Below are 14088 nucleotides of genomic sequence, written 5' to 3'. Positions count from 1 at the left end.
ATTTATCAGTGTATTGACCCGCAGGTGAGTGTTATGATCAGCAGTATATGATATAATATTGATATTTATCAGTGTATTTACCCGCAGGTGAGTGTTATGATCAGCAGTATATGATATAATATTGATATTTATCAGTGTATTTACCCGCAGGTGAGTGTTATGATCAGCAGTATATGATATAATATTGATATTTATCAGTCTATTTACCCGCAGGTGAGTGTTATGATCAGCAGTATATGATATAATATTGATATTTATCAGTGTATTGACCCGCAGGTGAGTGTTATGATCAGCAGTATATGATATAATATTGATATTTATCAGTGTATTTACCCGCAGGTGAGTGTTATGATCAGCAGTATATGATATAATATTGATATTTATCAGTGTATTGACCCGCAGGTGAGTGTTATGATCAGCAGTATATGATATAATATTGATATTTATCAGTCTATTTACCCGCAGGTGAGTGTTATGATCAGCAGTATATGATATAATATTGATATTTATCAGTGTATTTACCCGCAGATGAGTGTTATGATCAGCAGTATATGATATAATATTGATATTTATCAGTGTATTGACCCGCAGGTGAGCGTTATGATCAGCAGTACATGATATAATATTGATATTTATCAGTATATTGACCCGCAGGTGAGCGTTATGATCAGCAGTATATGATATAATATTGATATTTATCAGTATATTTACCCGCAGATGAGCGTTATGATCAGCAGTATATGATATAATATTGATATTTATCAGTGTATTTACCCGCAGGTGAGCGTTATGATCAGCAGTACATGATATAATATTGATATTTATCAGTATATTTACCCGCAGATGAGCGTTATGATCAGCAGTATATGATATAATATTGATATTTATCAGTGTATTGACCCGCAGGTGAGTGTTATGATCAGCAGTACATGATATAATATTGATATTTATCAGTGTATTTACCCGCAGGTGAGTGTTATGATCAGCAGTATATGATATAATATTGATATTTATCAGTATATTGACCCGCAGGTGAGTGTTATGATCAGCAGTACATGATATAATATTGATATTTATCAGTGTATTGACCCGCAGGTGAGCGTTATGATCAGCAGTACATGATATAATATTGATATTTATCAGTGTATTTACCCGCAGGTGAGCGTTATGATCAGCAGTACATGATATAATATTGATATTTATCAGTGTATTTACCCGCAGGTGAGCGTTATGATCAGCAGTACATGATATAATATTGATATTTATCAGTATATTTACCCGCAGATGAGCGTTATGATCAGCAGTATATGATATAATATTGATATTTATCAGTGTATTTACCCGCAGGTGAGTGTTATGATCAGCAGTATATGATATAATATTGATATTTATCAGTATATTGACCCGCAGGTGAGTGTTATGATCAGCAGTACATGATATAATATTGATATTTATCAGTGTATTGACCCGCAGGTGAGTGTTATGATCAGCAGTATATGATATAATATTGATATTTATCAGTGTATTTACCCGCAGGTGAGTGTTATGATCAGCAGTATATGATATAATATTGATATTTATCAGTCTATTTACCCGCAGGTGAGTGTTATGATCAGCAGTATATGATATAATATTGATATTTATCAGTCTATTTACCCGCAGGTGAGTGTTATGGGCAGCAGGAGCGCGCAGGTCAGCAGTATTGCACCGCAACACAGTATCTTTACGGGTCTTCTCGCCATCTGATCCACCGCCTGCCGAAGCTCAGCCCGGACCCGCCGCAGCATCACCGACCGCTACAGACAGCAGCTCATCCCGGTGAACCGAACACAGCTGAAGCGGAGCGGCGGAACGGAGCACCAACCGCTCAAACACACGTCACACTTCCGCCTCACAGGCTGAGGGAGCGTCAACAAACTACAAACACATAACGTGTCGTTCATTTCAATACTGCTTGAGAAGAGTAGATGAAAACGCGTACAGTGTTCAGTGGGTCGTCATTAACAAGGTCTTCACTAATAAAGCGCATTTACTGCCCGGTGTCGGTGTTTGGGGTCGAATGAAGAGCGTGACTAGACGGTTTATTTCTGAGGAAACAGCGACGCTGCCTGACGCAGCGAGGCCACGCCCACCGAGTCCCCGCGCCAAAGATGATTTCTCAATTATTGTTCTTTATTTGTCATCATAATGTATTAATAAATCCTACAGTGCCTTAATCAACAGTCCCATTATGGTTAATCTCGCAACCCACAGTAGATCTGTCACTGTTAAATAAAGAAGGAAGAGATTATTCAAAACCCAATGCACAAGATACATATAAATACATGCAAAGAAGTTATGATGAATGTGTTCAAATATATTCTGATGCTGGTGTTCCAGTTTTTAACTTAACATCAGGACCTACAAAAGAATATCAGATCACCTGTCAATTTATACAGGTAAAATGACTGCAGTGGGTAGAGGAATGTGAACCAAAGAAGACGATGATCTGTTCAGATTGGAGTTCATCTTTAATAACAATTAAATCAGGACATTGTAGATCAGACATTTTGACTGAAATTTTACAGACAATATATAGAATTCAACAGATAGATTTCGCTTTTATTTGGGTTCCAGCACAGTTGGAATTTTAAGGAATGAACAAGCAGATAAATACTCAGCTAGCAAAATTCACGTGGCTCAAATCCGGCCCACACCAGACACTTACATCCGGCCCACATACCGCATGGAATGATGACACTTGGGTGGTCCACTCCTGTTTGCCAGATATGGGCCACAATTAAGTCATAGCCATACCACATGGTAGCCAGAATTCAACCAAATGAACCACAACTGACCCTATTCTGGGCCACAGTTTGCTTTTATTCTGGCCCACATCCGGCCCACACCAGACACTTACATCCGGCTCTCATACCGCATGGAATGATGGCACTCAGGCGGTCCACTCTTGTTTTCCAGATATAGGCCACAATTAGGCCAAAGCAATACCACACATCAGCCACAATTCAACTTAATGAACCAGAACTGACCCTATTCTGGGCCACAGTTTGCTTTTATTCTGGCCCAGATCCGGCCTACACCTTACACTTCCTGGGTGTGGCAAAGCACAAAAATCCCAGCATGCACTACAGTATGAATACATTCTATAGCTTATTGATGCTCCAGTCTTCATTATCTGCTGGTGATTCTGCTGTTTCTGTTGACGTTGTTGATTTTGTCTCTTTTAGTGTCCTGTTTGTGAGTGTTGTTCATGTTGTTAATTGTCACTGTTGTTTAGGTTCATACGCTGATTATTGATGTCTCTGTGAGCAGAAGTTGAACCACAGAATTTCTTTAGTTTATAAACCTTCATAATGCTGTGGCATGTGCTAGCATGTTATTGCGTTACATCTAATAATGGATTAATCATTGGTGAACATCAGTGAATTATATTATTTCATTACAGGTTACGCCTCTCTTCATTTTATTGTTTTTTTACTTTGTTTGTTTGCTGTAATGAATAAACTTTTCAAGCAAGGCTCTTCAAAGTTACAGCAGCCCAAAAGAACATTTATATTAGAGGTTCAGGGCTCTGAGCCCAACTAAAGCAAACACTTTTCTCCATGATGGTGACATTAGTCTATGTGGTCCACATATGTTTTAAAATAACTAGGCCACATTTGCCATATCTTCTCTGGGCCACTATAGGCTAATGGCTGCATTAGCCAGAGCTAACTGTGCCAAATATTTGCCAAAAGTGGCCCACATATGTTTTAAGATAACTGGGCCACATTTGGTCTCACACGTGTGAGCCACTTTAGGTTTAGACCCAGATTAAATGACTATGCCACATTTTTGCCAACTGTGGCCCACATTAGTCCTCCATCATTTAGGCCAAATTATTCATTTTTCACATGGGCCACATTAGGTTTACCTTCAGATTACCTTTTCCTGTAAGTTCCCAATATTTGCCTTAAATGGCCCATAAATGAATTGAATCTTTGGCCCTCCTTTGCTATTGTACAGGTGGGCCACTTCAGGCTCACCTCCGTTTTGTCTGGGCCGAAGGAAGACCACCAGTGCTGCATAACTGCCTAAAGTGGCCCACATTCATATGCTATCTGGGTATGCAAATTAGGCCACTTAAATCAGGTATTGACATGTTTTTAAGACCTAGTAAAAATGAAATGAAGACTATAATTCAACAATATGTGAGGGAGAGAGGACAAAAGAAATGGGAGGAAGAGAGAACAGGAAGATGGTTTGACATAATCTAGAGAATGGTGGGTGGAAGCGCTTAACCCAGGTTTCTGGCAAATTCAAAGTCCTATTAGCATGCTCCGGCATATACCCCATTACCTCATTTGACCATTAAACAGAAACAGATTCCCATCATTCTGGAACTGATAAAAACATTAATTCATAATTTAATAATTTCATAATTCAACATGATGTTAATTTGAGGAATTTGTAGGATCTAAAAAAATAATGGTTTAGTCTAAGAAATTTGACTTTTAATAGATTTTTATTATTTTTTATTTAAATGAAAGTAGTTTTTGAAGGAATCTCTTTGGATAATCGTTTTAAATTTAATTTATAACTCGATCCGTTTATATGTCCTATAGTGTGAATAATTTTTTGTATTGTAAATATGAAAAGATATCATTAATACGGTCTCTGTAGTATTTCCACCGTGAATGAGCCTCAGAGCGCCTCCTGCAGGAACGGACTGGGAGCGGAAGTGCGTGCGAGCGTTTCCGGCGGCCGGGGTTAAAGCTTCCAGTGTGTGTGTTTGTGTGTATCGCTGCTTTGGAGGATGGAGGTCACGAGACAGAGTAAGACCAGCAGATTACTGAGATGCTTCACCGTGAAATACACACCTGCACACGAACACCGTGTCTGTAACGCGACTGTGCGCGCGCTCGCGGTGTTTGTGTGCAGGTGTGTGTGTGTGTGTGTTAATCCTGTAATTGTGTTTGTGTGATGTGCAGATTTTAAGGAGGTTCTTCCAGAGGTGTGTAACGCGGTGCAGGAGGCGGATTTCATCTCTATCGACGGAGAGTTCACAGGTGTGTGCGTGTGTGCGTGTGTGCGCGTGTGTGCGCGCGTGTGTGTGTGCGCGCGTGTGTGTGTGTGTGTGTGTGTGTGTGTGTGTGTGTGTGTGTGTGTGTGTGTGTGTGTGTGTGTGTTAATTTGTTAGTGTTAATGTGTTGTGTGAGCGTGTTATTAAAGTGTGTGTGTGTGATAGGAATCAGTGATGGGCCGTCCGTCAGTGCTCTGACCAATGGACTGGACACACCTGAGGAGAGATACACCAAACTGAGGAAGGTAAAGAACACACACACACACACACACACACACACACACACACACACACACACACACACACACACACACACACAGGCCAGTCCTGCAGTTTGTGTTGGGTTGTTTTGGAGCTGATAATGATGATCTCTGGTTTCCTGCAGCACTCCATGAACTTCCTGCTCTTCCAGTTCGGCGTCTGCACCTTCAGATACGACCAGAACCAGTCGACGTGAGTGACCCAGCGCTCAGATTAGCTGATTAGCCTGTAGTGATGGGTTGTTTTTTAATGAACCCCTGTTATGGGTTGTCCATGAGTGTGTGCTGCAGCTCAGCGTGATGAACGCGTCCGGCTGAGGGTTCAGTCTGACACCGCACTGTTTAAAACTATTGATCCACAAAGAAAAGAGTCGACTCTGAGTCAAATGAATGATTCGTCTGGTGTTTGAATCGTTTGCTGCTCGTATGAACAGTAACACCACACATTGAGTGTAACTGTGAGATTGAGATAACTGTGAGATTGAGATATACCACAGTATAGCCGACTGTGTGCTGTCACCTGAGGATTGATCCTATAGTCAACCCTGCAGCACGAGATTCGCTGGCTGTTCATTATTAAAGTATAGCAAAGACTACTAATGTAACGTCACGGGACTTTGTCCTTTACTGTTACACCCTTCATAGGGACCAGTTTCTTCCTACACAAACTGTAAGGGTGATTTAAAATGGCTTCCGCCTCATTCTCTGTAGTTTTGCACATTCTGTATTTAATAGTGTGTTGTAGCTTGTATTCGCTCCGCAGCTTGCATCCACATATCTATTATAGATCAGGGCTGGTAATGCATCTCTCAGACTGCACCTTTATGTAGATATCTGCGCTGGACTGAAATTCTAGTCCCTGCTCCCGCCAGATTTTTATACCGCACCCTGACCGCTACCACTGTATATTCACCTGCTGCCTGACCCGCCTCGTTTTCTACCGGCCGTTTCTGCTAAATTTAGATCTGGTTTTCAAAATCTCGGGTTAAAATTGGACCCTACCAAAAGAGAGAGATGACAGATTAAAGTGAAGGTTGTGCGAGATCGAGGCTAGAGGTCAGTTCTGTTTGCACTTCTGTCATGAGACATGAGTGCCGCGCGACGTGCTGCTAGATCTGTGGCGGGGGAGGCGCTGACTCTTTCAAAATCAGATTTACAAACACATCCACTCAATATATTTGACAAGGATTGGGTTTCATATCAACATTATTACTATACACATAGCAGGTGCATATTGGGCAACAGAAGAATGAATGGCGATTAAATAGGTCTCCCGAAAACACCCAGCTGGATGATGAGTCCAGTCAGCCCATTACAAGCGGCACACACACACACACACACACACAGGTGCTTTATTAGTATGACAAATACTGTACATTCATATTGCAAAAGCAGTGCAGCGTTTCTGCGTACAAACAAGACAGTGCAAAGCAGCAGCGCTCTCTCGCACACACACACACACACACGCAGAGCACTACGGCGGATGCGCGCTCTCTCGGGAGCGCTATAGGTGGGCTGCCCACTCTTGTTCAAATGACATCAGAGTTCCCGAAAGCTGCCGCATTTTATTCGGAAAATTATTCCCGCGCCTCAAGAAAACAACTGGTCTGGTTCAAGACCTCGAGCTTTATGGGCGCTTCATATATCCTGTCCATGTTGAAGACTTCTCTCATTTAAATGTGTTTGAGCTCTCGATCCCCTGCCGATTGATGTTGCTGTGGCCACCGTCAGCTGTTCCTACACAAACTGCGCGGCCCATTTAAAATAATAATAATAATTAGTTTAATGTTTTGCTACTGTATGGATTAATAACCTCTTCAGGCCCAAGCTGCTGTTCTACATGCATTTTCTATTTCTCTTTGTTATTTGGGCTTATTGGAACCTAATTAGAATAAAAATCTTTTGATATGATGTACTTTTAGAGAAAAATGTTCATATACATGGACTCATGGTCTGAATTGACATGAAACACTTTTTCCTGACTGTTTTGTAATGCATATTTAACATGTATATGTTTATTTTTCACATGTTTTGACTATCAGAGAGTAAACACAACATTTTGGACAGTTAAAATAGTGTTTGGGACATTTGATATGCTGCAGAACAGTTGCAGGATGACACTGCATGTCTGTAACGAGATATAAAACATTAAAGTATTTTAAATAGCCACTGAAGAGCTAAAGTGTGCTGTCCACATATGCGGACACTGAGCCTGAGGAGGATACTGAATGTGTGTGTTTTCTTACAGTTAAGAACGCAGCGCTGTGCTGGTGTTTACTGCGCTGCTTTAATGCTCTCCTGCATTGGCCTCACACACATACTGTGCACTCTGGATACTTCATAATCACGGTGGTCATTTCTGTCTCGCGCTGAACCCTGTTGGCCAATCCGTCGATCACTGTTTGGAATTATAATTATCAGATATTATGTTATGCCGTGCACTAAATGCTCTCGCAAATAATTCAAGTCTGGCCTCCATTTCCCCAATGAGGGATATTCTGATCTATAATCTGATCAGAACCGCTGAATAACACACACCGATGTGGGAACTGAGGATCTGCTTGACCGTCAGTGAATGCGTTTATCCATATATTTACACTGCTGTGTGTCTGCTCGTCTCTCATGTGTGTTTGACTGTTTGTCTCCATCTAGTGTGTGAATAATGCGCAGGCTAGTGTATACTACTTCAGCTGCTTTAGTTTCTTTCAGCTTTGAGTTTAATTGAAGCATTAATAAACCGTCATGGCTCAGAGCTGTGTGTGTGTGTGTGTGTGTGTGTGTGTGTGTGTGTGTGTGTGTGTGTGTGTGTGTGTGTGTGTGTGTGTGTGTGTGTCGTGGCCAGTATCTGTGTAATAATCAGGATAAAGCACATCCAGCCGGCTGTTTTCTCAGAGTAACCCCTTCAGTCTCCTACAGCAGTGCTGCGCTTCACACCGGCTGCTGATCCACCTTTACTCTGAGAGAACAGCCTGCTGATCTTCATCATGATGATGATGGTGTGTGTGTGTGTGTGTGTGTCTGCAGGTACATCACTAAAGCCTTCAACTTCTACATCTTCCCCAAACCCTTCAGCCGCACGTCTCCTGATATAAAGTTCATCTGTCAGGTGAGAGATGCTCACTGCTGTTGATCATCTCCTCAATCTCCTCATCTTCATCATCTTCATCCTTCTCTTCCAGAGCTCCAGTATTGACTTTCTGGCCAGTCAGGGCTTCGACTTCAACAAGGTCTTCCGCAGCGGTCAGTGCGCACTCACTTTCTGTCACGTGATTGGTTGCTGGTTTGTTTGTGTGTTTGATTGACAGCTGTGGTTGCTGTAGGGATCCCATACCTGACTCAGGAGGAGGAGTGTCAGCTGAGGGAGCAGTATGAGGAGAGGCGGAGCCAGATGAATGGGGCGGGCCCGGTCTCATACACGCCCCCTTCAGGCACTGGTGTGTGTAACGTGCCAGAAGACCAGAGAGAGTTCATCAGGAGTGTGGAGTGAGGATCACACACACACACACACACACACACACACACACACACACACACACACACTGTAGTGTGTGAGGGGCATTATGAAAAACATTGTGTGTGTGTTTTCAGGGAAAAGGTTGAAGCTCTACTGAAGAACGCTGATCAGACTCTGGATCTGGAGCCCTGCACCGGGTCAGACACACACACATACACACTCTCTCATGGTGACCCAGTGTGTTCTGAATATGTGTGTTCATATGCTGTGTGTTTCTCAGGTTTCAGAGGAAGCTCATCTATCAGACGCTCAACTCAAAGTAAGTGTGTGTGTGTGTGTGTGTGTGTGTGTGTGTGTGTGTGTGTGTGTGTTCGACAGGTGAGTGAACGTTTTTATTCATCAAGTGTTTTTGTTTCTCCAGGTATTCTAAAGGTCTTCATGTGGAGACGCTGGAGACTGAGAAGGTATGTGTGTGCACAGAAATACACACTATCAGAACACACTCTTGTGCTCACTGTGTGTGTGTGTGTGTGTGTGTTTTCAGAAGGAGCGCTTCATCCAGATCAGTAAAGTTGATGATGAGGAGAGGAGGAGGAGAGAGCAGCAGAAGCAGCAGAGAGAGCAGGTAGGCACACACTCACACACACACACACACACACACACACACACACACACACGGTCAGTCAGTCACATGACTCACATCTGTGTGTTTGTTTCAGGAGGAGCTGAATGATGCTGTGGGTTTCTCCAGGGTCATCAGAGCCATCTCCAAATCTGTGCGTATCACTCACTCACTCACACACACACACACACACACACACACACACACACACACAGTGAATGTTGTTAGTGAGGTGTGTGTGTGATCATCCCTCTGTCTGCAGGGTAAGCTGGTGGTGGGCCACAACATGCTGCTGGACGTCATGCACACCATACACCAGTTCTGTGGGCCGCTGCCAGAGGTACAGGAGACCACAGGTGCATTGTGGGAATGTGTGTGTGTTCATCACTCTCATCTGTGTGTGTGTGTGTGTGTGTGTGTGTGTGTGTGTTTCAGGAGCTGGATGACTTCAAGGAGGTGGCCATGACTGTGTTTCCCAGGTAAACTCTGATCATGTCATCGTGTGTGTGTGTGTGTGTTCATGTGTGAGGAAACTCAAGAGTGTGTGTGCTCTTGTGTTTCAGGCTGCTAGACACCAAGCTGATGGCGTCCACACAACCATTCAAGGTGGGTTGTGTGTGTGAGTGCGCGCAAATTTGTGTGTGTGTGTGTGTGTGTTTAATGCTTGTGTTTGTGTGATAGGAGATCATCCACAACACATCACTGGCTGAACTACACAAACAGCTGAGGCAGAAACCCTTCAGATCCCCCACCACCGGTACACACACACACACACACACACACACACACACACACACACACACACACACACACACACACACTCTCTCTCTCCAGATCACTATGGCAAACAGACACTCTGTCATACTTGTGCTGTATGTCACTCTCCGGCATCGTGTGTGTGTGTGTGTGTGTGTAGAGTGTCCTGAAGGTCTCCAGAGTTACGACACCTCCACTGAGCAGCTCCATGAAGCCGGATACGACGCCTTCATCACCGGACTCTGCTTCATCTCCATGGCCAACTACCTGGGTGAGTGTGTGTGTCGTAACTCTCAGGAAGTGTTCATCAATCCCATGATGCTTTGCAGTCGATAGCTGAAGAGGTTGTGTTTCTCCTCAGGCTCTTTCCTCACGCCGCCCAAGAGCCACATCTCTGCCCGCTCCAAACTGCTGGAGCCCTTCTACAACAAGTGAGACACTCTCACACACACTCACACACACACTCACACACACTCTTTCTCACACACACACTTCTGAACCGGTGTCTTCATGTGTTTTCCAGATTATTCCTGATGAGGGTCATCGACATTCCCTACCTGAACATGAGCGGACCTGACTGTAAGACACACACACACACACACACACACACACACACACACACACACACACTAATACAGCGTTACTGACCTCAAGTGTTTGATCCATGTTTGTATTGATTATAGTAAAGTTTTACGTGTGTGTGTGTGTGTGTGTAGTGCAGCCCAAGAGAGATCATGTCCTGTACGTCACGTTTCCTAAAGAGTGGAAGACCAGTGACCTGTACCAGCTGTTCAGCGCCTTCGGTAACTCTCTCACTCACTCACTCACACACACACGCGCTCATACACTTGTCTGTGTGTGTTAATATATATGTGTGTGTGTGTGTCTCAGGGAACATCCAGGTGTCATGGGTGGACGACACGTCAGCGTTCGTGTCTCTCAGTCAGACGGAGCAGGTTCAGATCGGTAAGAAGCTCATCTGCTGTTCTCCAGCCTCCACCAACACCTCGCTCAGAGTGTGTGTGTGTGTGTGTGTGTGTGTGTGTGTGTGTGTGTGCGCAGCCATGAACACCAGTCGATACGCCGAGAGCTACCGCATCCAAACCTACGCAGAGTACCTGCAGTCGCGGCAGAAGAACACGCCCTCCAGCAGGAAGTGGGCCGGTGACGGGTGGGCGGATACTTCCTACACCAGCGTCGCCATGACAACCTGCATCCGGCTTCACCCACAACCGGTGAGTCGATGTCCATCTCTCACACACACATGGCATCTGTCAGTCAGTCACATGACCGTGTGTGTGTGTGTGCAGGCATCAGGCGGTCAAGCGCAGCATCAGTCCGACTCTGGATGAGCAGAATCACGGCGCTGACAGCAGCTGGATGAACTACAGCGTCAAGAAGATCAAGACTGACGGTCAGTGACGCAACACACACACACACACACGAGCTGCACGATTCTGGCTAAGATGAGAATCAGTTAGTTTCTGTTCTATAATTAAAGATGAGGATTCTGTAGATGTAAATTAAAGATTATTATGAGTAGGCTATTATTATTGTGTAGCTCTACTAAACTGTGGACTTAACTAGGGATGTGAACCTACCCTTCAGTTACGACTCATGCCATCGATTCAGCTCAGTTTGACATCACGGTGTGTGTTCATGATGCTCTTCACACATATTCTTTCATTTATATGTGTAGAGAGAGAGATAGATAATAGATCAATAGACACACAGTGTCCGCAGGGTCTTAAAGCATTAAAAATTGATCAATCAATTGTGAGAAAATTAAGGCCCTTAAAAGCTATTAAAGTCTTGATCCTGTTTTTACAAGGTCTTAAATGAATGTGTATATATATATTTTTATTTATTTATTTATTTTCCTCGATTTGGTTTGGGGCCGGGTGTGTCCGGCCAAGCTCCTCTGTCCGGGTGATGTCAGGTCATTTGCGTCAAACACTGTAAGGTGATGTGACGCTCTCCACATGTAGTGAAACCATGGAGCAGGGCTCTTCAATTGGCGGCCCGCGAGGCAATTAGTTCCGGCCCTCCAAACAGTGACCAAGACATCAGAAATGCATGTAGTTGAGTGGAAAAGCAGCCGCTATAGTGATGAAGTGATGTGCATCTGTTCAGTACAGCACGAGCTGCAGATGAAGACCGCGCAGAGCGTGAGTCACCTGACTTTAAGCGAGTGAGTGGCGCGAGCAGCCCAAAACATTTGAGTACTTCAGCTTGAAGGCTTCTCAACGCCGTGCTTCTGTTGCACAGAAGAAAACTGCTGTAACCGAGTCATGCCAGCTGTGCGCTAGTGTAAAGGTCCGAGCTTTATATCATATATCGCGTCTCTTCCACACGCAAGTTCGTTATTTCCAATGTAAGAATTGTCAATATGTGTGCTCGCACCTTTCAGATGCACTGAGTAGAAAACATCTCGCGCTGTAGTGTGTGTGTGTGTGTGTGTGTGTGTGTGTGTGTGTGTGTGTGTGTGTGTGTGTGTGTGTGTGTGTGTGTGGCTTTCAGTGCAATGCAAGCTAAAGATGCGCTAGATGAATTATTAAAATGATCATGTATGTATGAACGCAGAGGATCACAACAGTTCATTTAAATACTTGCCTAATATAAAGCTTCAATTTACATTAGACGTGATAACTGTGAAACCATGATTATTCTTCACACTATATAATCGAACAACCAAAATCTATAATTGTTCATCCATATATCCATAAATGTGCAGTGATGTAGTTTAAAATACAATATATTCACATTTTAATGTGTTTAGGAGCAAAAATACAACACATGGGCTCTTGTATTGCTGTTGTCATCACTCGTATTGTAAGTTCTATCTCTCCGGCCCCTGGTTTGGGATGCTCTTCATGAACTGGCCCCACATGGCGAACTAATTGAAGAGCCCTGCCATAGAGCAGCACATACGGCAGAATGGGACAATGCAAGCTTGTGTACTCCTGGTTGGAGAAAGACTGGCTTAAACAGTGACTGAAGCCTGTCGCTGAAAACGACCATGTCAAATATTCTTTCAAGTCTCCTATTCAGCGGTTCGTTTACATTATAATGTTTGTTGTTGATTTGTCTTCCGTATCGCAGGAAGCTGCACGCAGACCTACGCTGATGTCGCCGGCTCCTGTGATTGGCCCAGACTGCCGTAAGTGTCCCGCCCCTTTGACTGACCCACATGATGTCATGCCTCTGACTTGCTGTTGTTTGTTCAGGACTGATGAAGGCGGAGCCTCTGTGAGCCCATTGGCAGAAGAAGCGGAGCTTGAGGAGTCCTCAGCCAATCAGAGTCAAGGTAAAAGGAGCCGCAAGCACAAGAAGAGGAAGTCAGACGGTGAGCGTTTATATTGACATGTGCAGATTAGCGGTTAACCTGCTGAACGCATGCGTTTTTGTTGCGCAGCTTCTGAAACTACGCCGCCGGCGCTCTTCGACGTCCCTCAGGTTTGGTAGCGGAAGCTCAGAAGCCAATCAGAACCCCCGCTCAGTCTGAGTGTAATCAACAGCCAATCAGAAGAAAGCACTTAACTCCTGACGCCCAGCGTGTGACTTCCTGTGACCTCTCCTCACAAAAACAGAGCATTTTAATGGTGCTGGAGTTACTGAGCCATTTCATGTGTGTGTGACTTGTATTTTAAGACGGTTTCCGAAAGCGTTCCCTGTTTTTAAACGTGCTGACTGTCCTGCAGGTCTATTTATTCCTCGTGAGGGACTATTATTGTTTGAGTTCCTTCAGATAAATGTTGAGAAAAAAAGAATTGTCAAAGAATGTCTGATCATCACCACGAATGTCTGTTCATGTCCTTGTTTTTTTTGTATATGTTCAAATGTTCCCTTTTCCAGGGGAGATGAAATTAAAGAGTCTTTCTTAGTATATCTGGGTCGGCCTGTTCATTCAAACTCAGATGATTCAGTTGACTCA

At 43.8% G+C, this 14088-nt stretch overlaps 2 protein-coding genes across 3 annotated transcripts in view; one reads left to right on the top strand and one right to left on the bottom strand.

Annotated features, from left to right (window-relative positions):
• txndc11 (thioredoxin domain containing 11) overlaps positions 1 to 2075 on the bottom strand; it is a 13449-nt gene extending 11374 nt beyond the window's left edge. The window contains exon 1 of one of the 2 annotated variants that reach the window (XM_056454062.1): positions 1657 to 2075. In XM_056454062.1, the coding sequence (XP_056310037.1) occupies positions 1657 to 1787 (131 nt within the window). In that variant the 5' untranslated portion in view covers positions 1788 to 2075. The remainder of the gene's footprint in view (positions 1 to 1656) is intronic. The other variant, XM_056454054.1, reaches the window with a different exon arrangement.
• Positions 2076 to 4717: 2642 nt separating this feature from the next.
• Positions 4718 to 14040, top strand: parn (poly(A)-specific ribonuclease (deadenylation nuclease)). Its single transcript, XM_056454048.1, is given in 27 exon segments — positions 4718 to 4814; positions 4971 to 5048; positions 5228 to 5307; positions 5448 to 5515; positions 8347 to 8428; positions 8502 to 8562; positions 8643 to 8805; positions 8911 to 8973; positions 9057 to 9095; positions 9198 to 9240; positions 9321 to 9401; positions 9496 to 9552; positions 9661 to 9738; positions 9834 to 9877; positions 9962 to 10004; positions 10080 to 10155; positions 10315 to 10425; positions 10516 to 10585; positions 10678 to 10733; positions 10871 to 10957; positions 11046 to 11120; positions 11217 to 11365; positions 11367 to 11389; positions 11465 to 11568; positions 13257 to 13314; positions 13382 to 13500; positions 13570 to 14040. Coding segments are annotated over 27 exon segments (1977 nt in total). The 5' UTR covers positions 4718 to 4795; the 3' UTR covers positions 13620 to 14040.
• Positions 14041 to 14088: the final 48 nt, after the last annotated feature.

Source organism: Danio aesculapii, chromosome 1 (assembly GCF_903798145.1).
Source record: "Danio aesculapii chromosome 1, fDanAes4.1, whole genome shotgun sequence".
Lineage (NCBI taxonomy): Eukaryota > Metazoa > Chordata > Actinopteri > Cypriniformes > Danionidae > Danio > Danio aesculapii.
Note: the sequence above shows the minus strand (reverse complement) of the source record. Positions and strands in the feature narration are given on the sequence as shown.